This window comes from Oratosquilla oratoria, chromosome 3 (assembly GCF_046742065.1).
Source record: "Oratosquilla oratoria isolate Oo_2021 chromosome 3, ASM4674206v1, whole genome shotgun sequence".
Classification (NCBI taxonomy): Eukaryota; Metazoa; Arthropoda; class Malacostraca; order Stomatopoda; family Squillidae; genus Oratosquilla; species Oratosquilla oratoria.
In genome coordinates, this window is record NC_134779.1 from 78,789,386 (window position 1) to 78,802,806 (window position 13,421).

A 13,421-nucleotide genomic window follows, 5' to 3' on the forward strand; every position below is an offset into this window, starting at 1 on the left:
GTGTGTGTGTGTGTGTGTGTGTGTGTGTGTGTGTGTGTGTGTGTGTATTCACTTGGTCTTTGGATCACGTGTTGGAATCGTGATCGACAGCTATTTCCCTCCCGGAAGAGAGCTCAGAGTGTGTGTGCGTATGTGTGCGTGTGTGTGTATCTGTGTGTTTACCTAGTTGTATCCTACGGGAAAGGGGAGCTAAGCTTGTGGTGTCCCGTCTTTGTATCTCTTCATATCCAGTTTGCTCTTAAATTCTTGTATTGTTTTTGCACACACTGTTCTTTCATCCAATGTGTTCCATACATCCACCAATATGTGGGGATGTGAGGAAAGCTGTTCTTTCTGGTCCCTTCTATAACTGTCTTTTTGAAGCTTTTTTTTATGTCCTCTTTTGTTTCTTTTATCCCAATTTAGTAAGTCTTCTCTGTCAAGGACTTCTATGCCCTTCATAATTCTATAGATGGTCAACAAGTCACCTCTTTCTCTCCCCTGTTCCAGAGTCGGTAACTCCAATTTTAACAGTCTTTCTTGATATGGGAGTTTTGATAGTTCTGTGGGACATCCTCATAGCTGCTCTCTGGATTCTCTCAATAATCTTTATATTCTTTTTTCTATTCAGTGACCACAGTGTCACTGCATACTTCAATTTAGGCCTTATCATTGTGACTAGTATCTTCATTACCAATTGTACATCCAAGTAGGTATAAGCCACTTTTATTGCTCTTAGTAAGTTGTAGGTTTTGCCGACAATCTTGTTTATATGTCTGTCAGAGTATATATCTTTTGTGATGATCACTTCCAGGTCTTTTTCAGATCCCTCTTTCTTAACTTCTTTTAAAAAAAAAAAAATTATCTTCGAGATTTTTTTAATACTTTTTCCAAACTCTATTATGGTACATGTTTTAGTGTTGAATTCCACTTCCCACCTCTGACTCCATTCCCAAACCCTGTTTGGATCTCTCTGTAATGATTCACAGTCCATTTCAGTTTTGCATCATCTGCAAAGAAGTTTGTATAACATTCCACTCTCTTGTCCATGTCATTTACATAAATAGCAAACATTATTGGAGCCAGCACTGATCCTTGTGGGATTCCACTAATTACCTCTTCCTAAGTAGAAGTCTTCTCTCTGAGCACTACCCTCATTTTTCGTCCATGCAAAAAGTCCTCCATCCACTTTAGTAGTCTGCCTTATATCACTCCTATATACATATATATATATATATATTTTTTTTTTTGTGAGGGACTTTATCAAAAGCTTTTTGTAGCTCTAGGAAAGTGGAATCAGCCCATCCGTTCTTTTCCGGTATTATGTCTAGTAGCCTTGAGTAAAAGCAGATCAAATTTGTGGTGCACGATCTTCCCTGTCTGAATCCAAATTGTCTCAGATTTAGTATATTGTTCTCCTCCAGATGTTTTATCCATCTACTTTTTATAAAAAAAAATTCAGATCTTTACTACTGTGCTTGTAAGGGAAACCGGTCTGTAATTTGCTGGGTCTTCTTTATTTCCTCCTTTATAGATTGGTACAATATCAGCATTTTCCAATCTTGTGGCATTTTTCTTCTTTGAGCAAGCAACATATTATGTTGTATATTTTGTCTACTAGTTCTTCTTTACATTCTTTTAATATCCAATTTGCTATTCCATCCGGGCCGTGTGATTTTCTAACATTGAGGTTTGTTATTCGATCCATTATTTCTTTCCATATTATTATTATTTCCTGAGTGTGGCAAGGAGTAAGGAGGAGCATGCATTGGGATGTACTCGACTGCGGCCGAACCCATCACCTTTATATTACTCATATTACTCATATTTTAGTAAAATAAATGAACTCGTATTACTCATGTTTTAGTAAAATAAATTAACATTTTTATAACAAACTGATGTTTTGCACATGACTCCTTTAGACAGAAATAACATATCAAAAGTGCCCATTGATCCACCCTGAGCTTCGTCCACCATCTTGGAAAATGGCCGCCAGATTTCAGGTTTTTAACTTTTTTTAATGAGAACGGTTAGTTTGATGAAAATGACTATTAGGTACATTATCATAGTTCATACAGCCCTATACAAAAATTAAATGCATTTCTACTTTACAAGTGATAGTTTGATATATCAAAATTTTGCGAGTGCAATATATAATATGGGTACTTTTCTCCACACCATCCATGAGGTAGAGTACATAGGCGCGTTTATTCATTTATTTTTATGTGGTATCCCCTTGAGGCCTAATCCATAAATATCTCTCTTCTCCGTCATGACGATCCTTTGGAGTAGAAGTAGATGGAAAACACTTAATTCCTCTGTACCTGAATCACCTGGATCTCCACAGCTAACTTCTTTTTGTTTCTCATTCTCTGTTTTATGGTCCATTATATGCTGGCTACCCTCCATAGATTCTTCAAAACATTCAGTATCATTGTCATCTGCATCACATGAGGGAATTTCTAATTCATCCACTATTTCTTCCTCAGATTGGATAGTAGAGTTTGAGCAGGAAACCCCTCGACAAGACACACATGCAATGGAACATTTTAGGCTCCCCTTCACACATCTGCACGTCCGTACACAGTTCTTTGTGCATGTGCACGATATTAAATGAAGTAATTTCTCAGGTGCGGGTGGTTTCTTTTTTCCATCCCCACTGCTCGGTGGGTAATGGATTGCTCTGCCAAAGTAGAATAGGAGAGACAAATGTCCTTGGGCGCACTGTTTGTAGGACTGAATGAGCTATGGCAGTGCATACCCTGTGTTTGTTGTCAATATCTCCCTTTCCTCCTTTTTCAATTAATTTATGTAACAAAACATGAAGGGAATCAGGTACGTTGTTTTCAACATCATTAAAGAGTCCTTCAGGAGAGGCATAGTTGCAGGAGTTGTATACCTTTGATCTTGATGTCCTCTTTGATAATAGCTGCTGCAGTTCTAACAATCCTCAATCGCTCTTCTTCCTCACTATGCAGTCTTTCATTATACCATGAATTACATAGCAACTTATCTCCTGATTTGCGAAAATATACTAAGGGTATCCTTTTTTTTTTTTGAGGATGGTTACATCACTTCCGTACTTTTCTTGTAGTTTGGTTTTCAGATAGCTTGCACTTATCTTGCAGGATTGGTTCTGATACATCACATTTAGAAATTCCTGCAAAGTCAATTGACAGTCATCACTCTCTTCCATGTATGAACAAACTTTCTCCAAGCCAGTTACAATATCTTCATCATCAGGTGCTCCACGTTTGTCTGATGGATTTGAGTGCTGCTTTTTCACGAAAAAACGCTATATGATCTATCGTATCTAGGTTCTTCTGCAACCAAACATTGGACACCATCTGCAATTACTTTTACTTTTTTGCTCCAGTCATCATTACGATCGTTAGTTTTAAAGTCTACGGTCATCACACTACTAACTACATGTCGTCTATGGATTTTTTTTCCGTTTTTTCATAGCAGTCTTCAAAATGAAATATACACTCTTTCTTGAAATCAAAATAAGTTTCTTTTTTATCTTAGTTTCTGTTTAATAGGTGACGCTCCCTCTTGGTCAGTTGTGTCTTTTATATTAGCAGCTGTAATATTCTTTTCTCTTGTATAGACTTTTCTGAACTTTACATGTAGTTGAACAGCTGATAAACTAACCCACTTTTGCCATTTATCATCACTTTTCTTAGTTGTTTCAATAAGTGTCGACATACCTTTCTTAACACAGATATTTTCACCTTCTAAGTATTTTTCACGAAGTAGACAATTCATTTTGATCTGTGGTTCCCTCCATTTCTAAACCAAATTCTGAAATGAAAAAATATACAAATTAACCCTCTAGAAAAATATTTTAAAGCTAAAAATTTCTATCAAATGTCAGTGATACCGAACCTATAGGAAGTGAACAAAATCACGTCAGTATCAGCACAGAACTGAATATGGTTAAAAATTGTGAATATCTTTAAAATGATCACTCATACCGAAAGTATGCATAGAGCATGTTTTGTAGAAAATTCAATTTGAAATGATAATTTACGAAACAATGTTTTCGTCAGATCAACCGTTTTCACGGAAATAGTGAAAAACTGAAAATTAGCGGCCATTTCCTAAGATGGCGGACAAAGCTGAGGGTGGACCGATGGGGACTTTTGATATGTTATTTCTAAGTGTCTAAAAAAGTCGTTCCCCAATATTCAGGTTGTTATATATATTTTTTTCATAATATGACTGGACTATTTATGTGATGGGAAGTTAGGCCAGACGGCTGTCAGGGATAGAGTGATATGCACTAGCTCCTGTCTACGACGCTGCCGCAAAGATATTTCGTCGGTACATCTAGGCAACGTTCTCCTTCCAGGTTCGATATCTAGGTCTGATTTTCGACTCTTGACTTTCTTGGATCTCTCATCTTAATTATCTAAAAAATGTTTGCCTTCAAACCTGTGGACTCCTAAAATTACTATCCCACACAAGCTGGGGACCTGATAGACGATCTCTGGAATTTGTACCAAATCTTCATACAGTAATTCATTATAAATGCCAAACCTACTACTCTGCCTCACCCACAACACTTCAAATATATCACACAGATGTTTTATGCAGAGCCCCAGTGAAAAGTGTGTAATTACGTAGACTCCGGATTAACTTGGAACAGTGTTCCACGAGAATCCGGGGGAACCTGGCAGAACCAAATGATGAGACAGAGGTAGACAAGTCAAGCCAGAGGCACACGCAAATGCTCATGAGAATATGTCTGAGAATGGGCTAAGGCCAGGAAACCTTCCAGAATCCAGTATTCCAAGAAGATCGGGTAAAATATATAATCGCCTATGCGACTGTATTAATAAAATGGAAAGTCACAGTGTTACTAGTGAGTGTTATTTGGTAAACCAGATTAAAAAGAATAAGGGTGCATGATGCATTAGTAAACCAATCTGTAGTTTATTCTATATATTTCATTTACATTCAAATATGCTATACATAGAAATATCCCTTAATAGGGAAGAACTCGTAATAGAATAAAAAAGTATATCGTATATTGTCATAGATATATTATGTGAACATACTATGAATGATTCCTCAGGTAGTAATACATACCAGTATAGAATTATATAGTCCTTAAATCGGGGCCCTTTATTCGAATAGTGATCCAGACAGAATAGGATTTGGGTATTTGGTTTTGCGGCTTTTGCCGATATTCTTTTGTTTGGTAGATCAGGGGTGGGCAACCTTTTTCAGTGTGGGTGCCAAAATTAGCCAAATCTTTGATACCAAATTTTCTCGCGTGTTAACGGAGTAAAATTATAGGCCTACATACAAGTATGGCCCCCACTACATTCACTTCCTAAGGTCCTAATTCACCGCCCAGCACAGCATGCGATTACCAATTGCCATACGAAAAAAAATTGAGATTCATTAGTCATTTTTTAAGGTGAGCTCTGGGTTTCGCGTGCAGGAAAAAGTTCTTTAGTGTGCAACCAGGTTTTGCACGCACGCCAAGGGTTGTCCACTCCTGTCATAGACGTTTATATTTCCAATTGTAATGTCCTTTTTGTTGTTACAGTCGAACCTCGAAAGCCCGGATTAATTGGGGGGAAGGGTGGTCCGGTCATGCCAAACGTCCGGTCATCGAAAATATCGCCCCAACACCCCTATATTTTCGTAGCGGTATATGCATAGATTATGTATGATATGGCATAGAAGCACATAAGAATAATACTCTAACATTGTAATAATAACAATACTGTAATAATAATAGTATATTACTAATAATTCTGTAATAGTAACTGTAATGCAGGCATGTAAATGTACTGTATATACAGTGTACTGTACTGTATTTTCTTATTACATACACTGTAAATATCTGAAGGTATGCACGCGGGACAGTGGTGGCGGCCAGGGTTGCCGCGTTTTCTACACTACCGTGTAGAATGGGAGTGTTGCCTTCCCGGGGCATACATTTCTCTCGGGTGTGTGCAGACTTTCATAGCAAGATATACTTGTCAAGCTTTAACAAAATGTTGGTTCTAGTTTTTTTATTCTTGAATGTAAATAAGGCCCCCATGCCCTAACATATTCCGTACGATGTAAACATTACTTTTTTATATTATTATCGCTAAAAGAAAGCTGAAACTTTAGCGTAGAATTTTTTTCTACACAGTAAAAACGTATCTTTTGGGGTAAAATATTTCATAAGTAACACAATTACCGATAAAAGTCATATTTTGATATACCATTTATTATTTGATAACTAGTTCTATGATTTTTAAACAAAAGTTTTAATTTTTGAATGTTTTTAACAGCCCGCTGATATGTAGAAAAGATTTCCTCATGTCCTTGTGCAGTTGCCACATGCCGCTATTTTACTACGTTTTGGTACAAAATTCTACGAAACGGCAGCCCTGGTGGCGGCTTGACTGGGCCGGGTTTGAGTACACGTGTACGGCCATCGCTGCCACCTACCGGACAAATAGGGAACTTTGCTTGAAAAGTCCACCCTTTGTTCATTTCGACCGGTCATACGAGGGTCCGGGCATTCGGGGTCCGGGCTTTTGAGATTCGACTGTATGTAAGATTGTAAAGCCAGACAATTTAGCTAGCTTGTCTTTTTTTTTTTCTTCTTCTTCTTCGTCTAGGTTCCACCCTGCCAGCTCACAATAGATTGTGCTGCATTGCAGAGCAGCTGCACCCGTTCCACTGTCAAGGGTGTGTCTGCAACAGAAGATGAAATAAATCAGTCAGTTAATCTGTAGCACCGCGTATGGAATAGAATTACACAGTATTCGTCTATGTCAGAGCCAAATCTCCATTTAGTATTGGTTTGAAGGGTTAGGATTTTCAGACTTGGTTTATTTATTACAAAGTAGGGTAGAAAGTAAATGGTTGAGAGTTGAGGGTTGAGGCTTGAGAGCAGAGAATAGAGGCCTACAAAAATCACTACGCTGTACATACAGCTTATAAAACATATAGCTTACATTATCATGTATTTACATTTAACTGCCCAGCAACTACAACACATATACGCACTCACCCAGACTTAGCACTAGGTTCAATGAAATTCTACTGTCGAAGTTGCCTCAACTACTGGGTGATGCGTGCGAACAAACAACGCTATTGTGATGTCAACATTTACATAGACTGAGCGGTTTCTCGCTCGTTACAATATTCAACACTACAAGTAGTCACTCTTTTGCTTGTGTTGCTCCCTTGAAGCTGTCCTTTACCACACATAAATCTCTTCATTCCACCCAGGCTATTTTGGTGGGGATCTAGAATGGTGCCACCGTGTTTCCATGAGTGTCGTAGAAGACACTTAGCCGAGACGGAGTGAGGGGACTGGAAATTCCCCTCAGTGTAAGGTTCTCCAGCGAAGGATCGAGGCAAAGGTCGGGAAGGGAGGAAGGATCCAACCAGTGATAATGAAAAAGATCATTGGTAGTGTGTGAAAAAGAGGATGGGTGTTTTAGTATTGAGTGAAACTAAACAGAAAGGGAAAAGTGATTTGAGCTAAGAAATTGGCATGTAGGTTGTTGAGAACAGAGCGAGAGCGAGGGAGGGTAGGAGTGCTTCTGTTGGTGAGTGATGAGATTTGTGCGTGGATAAATGGAAGGAAGCATTATCAAGAATAATGCGGGTAAAATGAGAATAGAATGGGAAATAGAATAATTACAGAACAGAACAAATAAATGGAAATGACACCTTTTTCATGTGATCATATTCTAAACTCTTCTCATTTCATCCCTTCACTAGTCAGAAATAGAAAAGAAACATAAATGAATTTAAAGCCGAGTCTGACCAAGGAAGACAAACACAGGACCCCATGAGTGTGTGTAGCTCTATTCCTGTGCATTACAGTTAGGTAAATACAGCTGAGTGAAATTACCTGGCATCACCTATACTAAGATAATTAATACCTTTTAGTACAGAATGGGCCAATCAAGGTGGAGAGTACTTACCCATCTGGAACCAGCCATCGTTGCCCCCGTCGGCCCGAGCAGAGGCGATTGCCTGGCGGAGGGCCATGACCAAAGAGTAGGACATACAGAGAGGAGGCTCACCCGTTGCTGCCAGAAAGATAAAAGCCGTTCACTATTTCAACTGTATTATGAATTAGTAGTCATTTATAAGCATTCTTACTTATTTTACACCCAACATATCCATTAGCGTTGGTATTTTGTTCTTTTTTTACGTTCAGTGATTATATTTGTTCTAAAGATTATAGTTATTGGAGTACAAAAAATAGCTAAAATTGTATTCATGCAAAGGCAAGATTAAGGAAAAGTATGCAGACTAGTAAAATGGGTTAAAGAAAGACAAAAAAGAAAATGGATAACGTATCAGATGGGACAAAGGGAACTTAATGAAAAATTTTTGTTTAACATGTTATGAAGTCAGTAATATTCGTGCTAATTTGCCAAATACTCCAATCAAAAGGATCCCAGTGTATGTAGAAAAATCATATTAGTCTAACAGCTTTTGTCAAGTCAGTAATTTCTTCACATTCGTAGGAGTTAGGATATGGACCTCGATATGTTTGTAAAAACAGTAAATATTTCTTACTATATCATCGAAGGCCCAGCTTACAATTAGTTTACGCAAAAACTGCGAGAATTTAATAAAGAAACAAACACGTTTTGTGGCGGAAGCTGCAGATGAGGCACGGGCTGAATTGCTGTAATTTCCTTTTTTTTGTGTGTGTTATTATTATTCAAAGTCGATTCGTAAACACTGAGGAGTCGGCCACATGCAGCAAACGGCAGGAATCCTTCAATTGCCCTATGTAATTTCAAGTTTTCCATTTTCTCAGTTTTCTTCTCAAATAGATTTCATAGCCTCTTTGAAGAATATGCACCAATAACCTTCCCTTCACACTTTCCTTTGAGAGACCGTCCTTCTTTCCAAACTGTGACCACCTCATACAACGAATACACCATCTTTTCCACAGTTTAGGAATATGGATCATGGACTACCCGTTTTCACAGGATCGGGTTTTGTGGGAAGTAGAGTCTGTAGGAAAATTAAATGATAGTCGCGCATATAGGGGATTGCCACTGAACGCTTTTGAAGAATATTTATTGAATTTTTTATCACGGCTCAAGTGGCATAGGAATATGATGCTCCCACTGTCCCTACACCCTACTATCTGACCCAGACCTCCCACTTAACTCCACGATAACAAAGCAATTTTTTCCTGAACAGAAACGCTTGATGAATTGTCGGTAACAAAGTACATTACTAAGGCTATCACTTTCTCTTTTTCTGGTTCAGGCTTCTTTGGGTCTTTGTTAGTCGATGCAGGTCCGTCTGACTTGTGTTTATTGGCCATGATGGATAACGCTGTCATTTGCATACTCTCCGTTTAGAGAACTACCATGCGGTCTTATCCAGAAATACTCTTGCCACAAATATCTCTCAACAAAAACTCGCAGCCACGGGGCAGCTGACAGCAGTCTTTCGACTCTCCCATAGATCTCTTCAAGAAGGAATTTAAGACTGCTCTGTTGTGCGGTCTGGGGATATGTTTATCCTACTAGTTGGTAGAAGGAAGAGAGTTATTGCTGACTGGCAGTTTTGTGTATTGAAAGAAGTGGTGGAAATTAGTATATATACTCGTAAAATTTAAGAGAGATCTTGGGCTCAGTCCAGAGACAAGGTAGCACTTGGAGGCTGCACCTTTTGATGGTGACGGCTTTGGAAACGGTACGGCAGCAGTGGCATGGTTCTCTCCACCGTCTATGTTTTGGAACTACTCTGTGGGAGTGTTCATCACTGACCTCCTCAATTAACTTTAACAATAATACATTATAACATAAAAAAGAGAAGGAAATGGTCATGTAAATCAACTAGAGGCAATTCTGCTCACCTTTAGACCTGAGGGATCCGGACTGATTGTTTGGGTTGGGCAACAAAGTCACTCGGAAGTCAGCTGGGATGTCAACTGCAGTCATAGGTTTGTATTCCTGTTGACCACACAGACAGTTACAAAGAGTGGTTAAGAAAAAATCATATGAATTTTATTTGTAAGTAAAAGGCTTAAAACTATCAAAAGACTTCATATTTTATTTTGGAAAGAATTGTGTGTGTGTGTGTGTGTGTGTGTGTGTGTGTGTGTGTGTGTGTGTGTGTGTGTGTGTGTGTGTGTGTGTGTGTGTGTGTGTGTGTGTGTGTGTGTGTGTGTGTGTGTGTGTGTGTGTGTGTGTGTGTGTGTGTGTGTGTGTGTGTGTGTGTGTGTGTGTGTGTGTGTGTGTGAGTTTACCTAGTTGTATCTTACGGGAAAGGGGAGTTAAGCTCGTAGTGTCCCATCTTTGTATGTCTTCATATCCAGTTTGCTCTTAAATTCTTGTATTGTTTTTGCACACACTGTTTTTTCATCCAATGTGTTCCATACATCCACTATTCTGTGGGGATGTGGGAAAAGCTGTTCTTTTTCAGATCTCATCTATAATTGTCCCTTTGAAGCTTCTTTCCATGTCCTCTTTTGTTTCTTTTATCCCAATTTAGTAAGTCTTCTCTGTCAAGGACTTCCATGCCCTTCATAGTTCTACAGATGGTCAACATTCACCCCTTTCTCTCCTCTGTTCCAGAGTCGGCAACTTCAATTTTAAGTCTTTCTTCATATGGGAGTTTTGATAGTTCTAGGGTCATCCTCGTAGCTGCCCTCTGGATTCTCTCAATCTTCTTTATATTCTTTTTTCTATTGGGTGACCACAGTGTCGCTGAGTACTCCAATTTTGGCTTTATCATTGTGATTAGTATTTTTTTTACCATTTGTACATCCAAGTAGGTAAAAGCCACTTTTATTGCTCTTAGTAAGGTGTAGGTTTTGCCGACAATCTTGTTTATATGTTTGTCAGGGAACATATCTTTTGTGATGATAACTCCCAGGTCTTTTTCAGATCCCTGTCTCTTAACTTCATTTCCACCAATTTCATATCTTCCATATATCTTTTTTATTTATTTATTTATTAAAGAGTTCACTCTAAGCACCTCCCTAACTTTTGTCCTTTTCCTCTTTCTCCATCTATCCTCCACTCTCAACTTACCTTCCACCAAAAAATGATCTGATATTCCCCCACCCTCTCCCCTTAGCACATGTACATCCTTAACTCTTCCTATTATACTCATATCTACCACTACATAATCCATTAGCGCTCTATCTACCACCCTTCCATCCACCTCCCTCTCCCATGTGTACTTATGCTTGACTTTCTTCCGAAACACTGTATTTGCTATCATCAACTCTCTTTCTAGACACATTTCCACCATCAACTCTCCACTACGATTCTTTCCTGGAACTCCACATTTCCCAACCACTCCATCAATTAGATAATTTCCTACCCTAGCATTAAGGTCTCCCAGTACTATTACATTGACATTTCTCCCTAATCCCTCTATGCACTCATTTAAATATATCCAAAAGGCCTCCCTTTCTTCTACACTCTTCTCACTGCCAGGCCCATATGCACTTACAAAAACCCACATCTCCTTTCCCAGTTTCACCTTCATCCACATTATCCTTGAGGAAACCTCCTTCTACTTCACTACACGTTTACCTATCTCTTCACTTACTAGTATAGCCACCCCTTCCCTCCCTCGCCCTCTCTTCACTCCTGATAACCTCCCACTTACACTCCCAAACTTACATTAGCCCTTCCCTTTCAACTTAGTTTCACTCAAAGCCAACACGTCCATCTTTCTTCTCAGAAACATACTACCTATCTCTTCTCTTTTACTCTCATCTGTACCACATCCACGCACATTAAAAGACCCAAACCTTAGGGTGCTGGTTGGAAAACTCCTAGACTCTCTTATGCCTTTACTTTTTTTAGGAATGTCCCCTGTGGGGCTACAGGGAGAAGGATGCCTGGTCCCAATCCCCGTCCCTTTTTTCTCGCCTCTTACGATCCAAGTGGAAGTACTTGGTGGGAGTATTCTTTTCCCCCACCACAGGGTAGGTAGGCGAAAAAGGAAATGAATATTCAGAGAAATTGTACAAGACTCTTTAAACTCTTTAAATGAAAAGGAAAAGGAGAAAGAGTACAAGAAGAAGCTGAGGGAGGAGTGGGAGGGAGTGAAGGATAGAGTACAGCTAGGAGTGGAGGAGGAATGGGGATGGTTCAAGGAGGGAGTCACAAAGTGTGCAAAGATGGTGTGTGGAACAAGAAGGACAGGAGGAAATAGAAGGAAGGGTAGTGAATGGTGGGATGAGGAAACAAAGAAGGTTGTAGAAGAGAAGAAGCGAGCTTTCACAGATTGGTTACAAAATAGGACGAGGGAGTCATATGAGAGGTACAAAGAAAAGAGAAGTAAAGCAAAAGGTAAAGGAGGCAAAGAGGAGAGCAGATGTGAAATGGGGTAGGAGTATGACAGAAAATTTTGAAAGTAATAAAAAGATGTTTTGGAAAGAAATTAAGATCTATTATTGATCTATTATTTCTTTCCATATCATTATCATTTCCTTCATGGGGAATGGGGGAGTGATTACCCCTCTCTTCTTTCAACCTGTTGGATTTTTTTCCAGTGAAGAACGAATTAAAATGTTTGCACAAAATTTCCGCCATTTCGGTACCTTCTGTGTATTCGGTGTTCCCTTGGCGTAGTTTCACTATTTCCGGCTTGTTTTTCAGTTTCCCATTTACATATCTATAGAATAGTTTTGGCTGATCTTTACATTTATCTGTTATGTCTTTCTCATATTTACTCTTTCCTTCCCTACCTATTTTTACGTATTTGTTCCTTTGGTTAACATATGATTGCCACTTTCTAGGGTTCTTGTCTTTTCTCCATCTCTTCCAAGCTTTGTCTCTTCTATCTTTCACTTCACTGCACCTTCTATTAAATCAACACTTTATGTACACCCTTTCTTATTTTTGTTTTGGTAAATATTTTTCCACTCCTTCTTTATAAATCTTCATCATAATCATCCATTTTTCTTCCACTTGTGTTTCATCTTTATAGAATTTTCCCAGCTCGCTCCAAGAAAAAATTCTAAAGTTTCCCAAAGTCTGCTTTGCCATACGTCTGCCCTTACTGTGTTTCTCATTTCTCTCTCTCTATATATATATTTCCTCTTTTAATTCTAACTCGAATAGTACACGATCACTCTTTGCAATTGGTGGCTTGTAATCAATTTTATCTACTATTTCAGGTTCTGGTGTAAATATTAAATCTAGTCTTGGTTTGATGATTCTTCATTATTTCTAAATCTAGTGCTCTCCTTCACCCATTGTGTCATTGTATGTTCCACGGTCATGTCGAGTAATACATTTCCCCATTGATCTTCTCCACCTTTCACTGTCATCTCTTCCCAATATATTTCTTTGCGATTAAAGTCACCCATTATTCCATCCATCAGCATCTTGTTTAATGAAGATTTAGAATCATTTAACATTTTGAATTTATCTCTCTGTCCATGACCTTGTTTTTGGGGGCACATAAATCACTGC

At 38.7% G+C, this 13,421-nt stretch overlaps 1 protein-coding gene across 3 annotated transcripts in view; it reads right to left on the reverse strand.

Annotated features, from left to right (window-relative positions):
- Positions 1-4,924: 4,924 nt before the first annotated feature.
- LOC143023927 (uncharacterized) overlaps positions 4,925-13,421 on the reverse strand; it is a 121,876-nt gene continuing 113,379 nt past the window's right edge. For 2 of the 3 annotated variants that reach the window (XM_076182606.1, XM_076182599.1), the window contains 3 exons: positions 9,839-9,935; positions 7,932-8,039; positions 4,926-6,687 (listed from right to left, as the gene is read on the reverse strand). In XM_076182606.1, coding sequence (XP_076038721.1) covers positions 6,608-6,687; positions 7,932-8,039; positions 9,839-9,935 — 285 coding nt within the window. In that variant the 3' untranslated portion in view covers positions 4,926-6,607. Of the gene's footprint in view, positions 6,688-7,931; positions 8,040-9,838; positions 9,936-13,421 lie in introns of all 3 variants that reach the window. The other variant, XM_076182614.1, reaches the window with a different exon arrangement.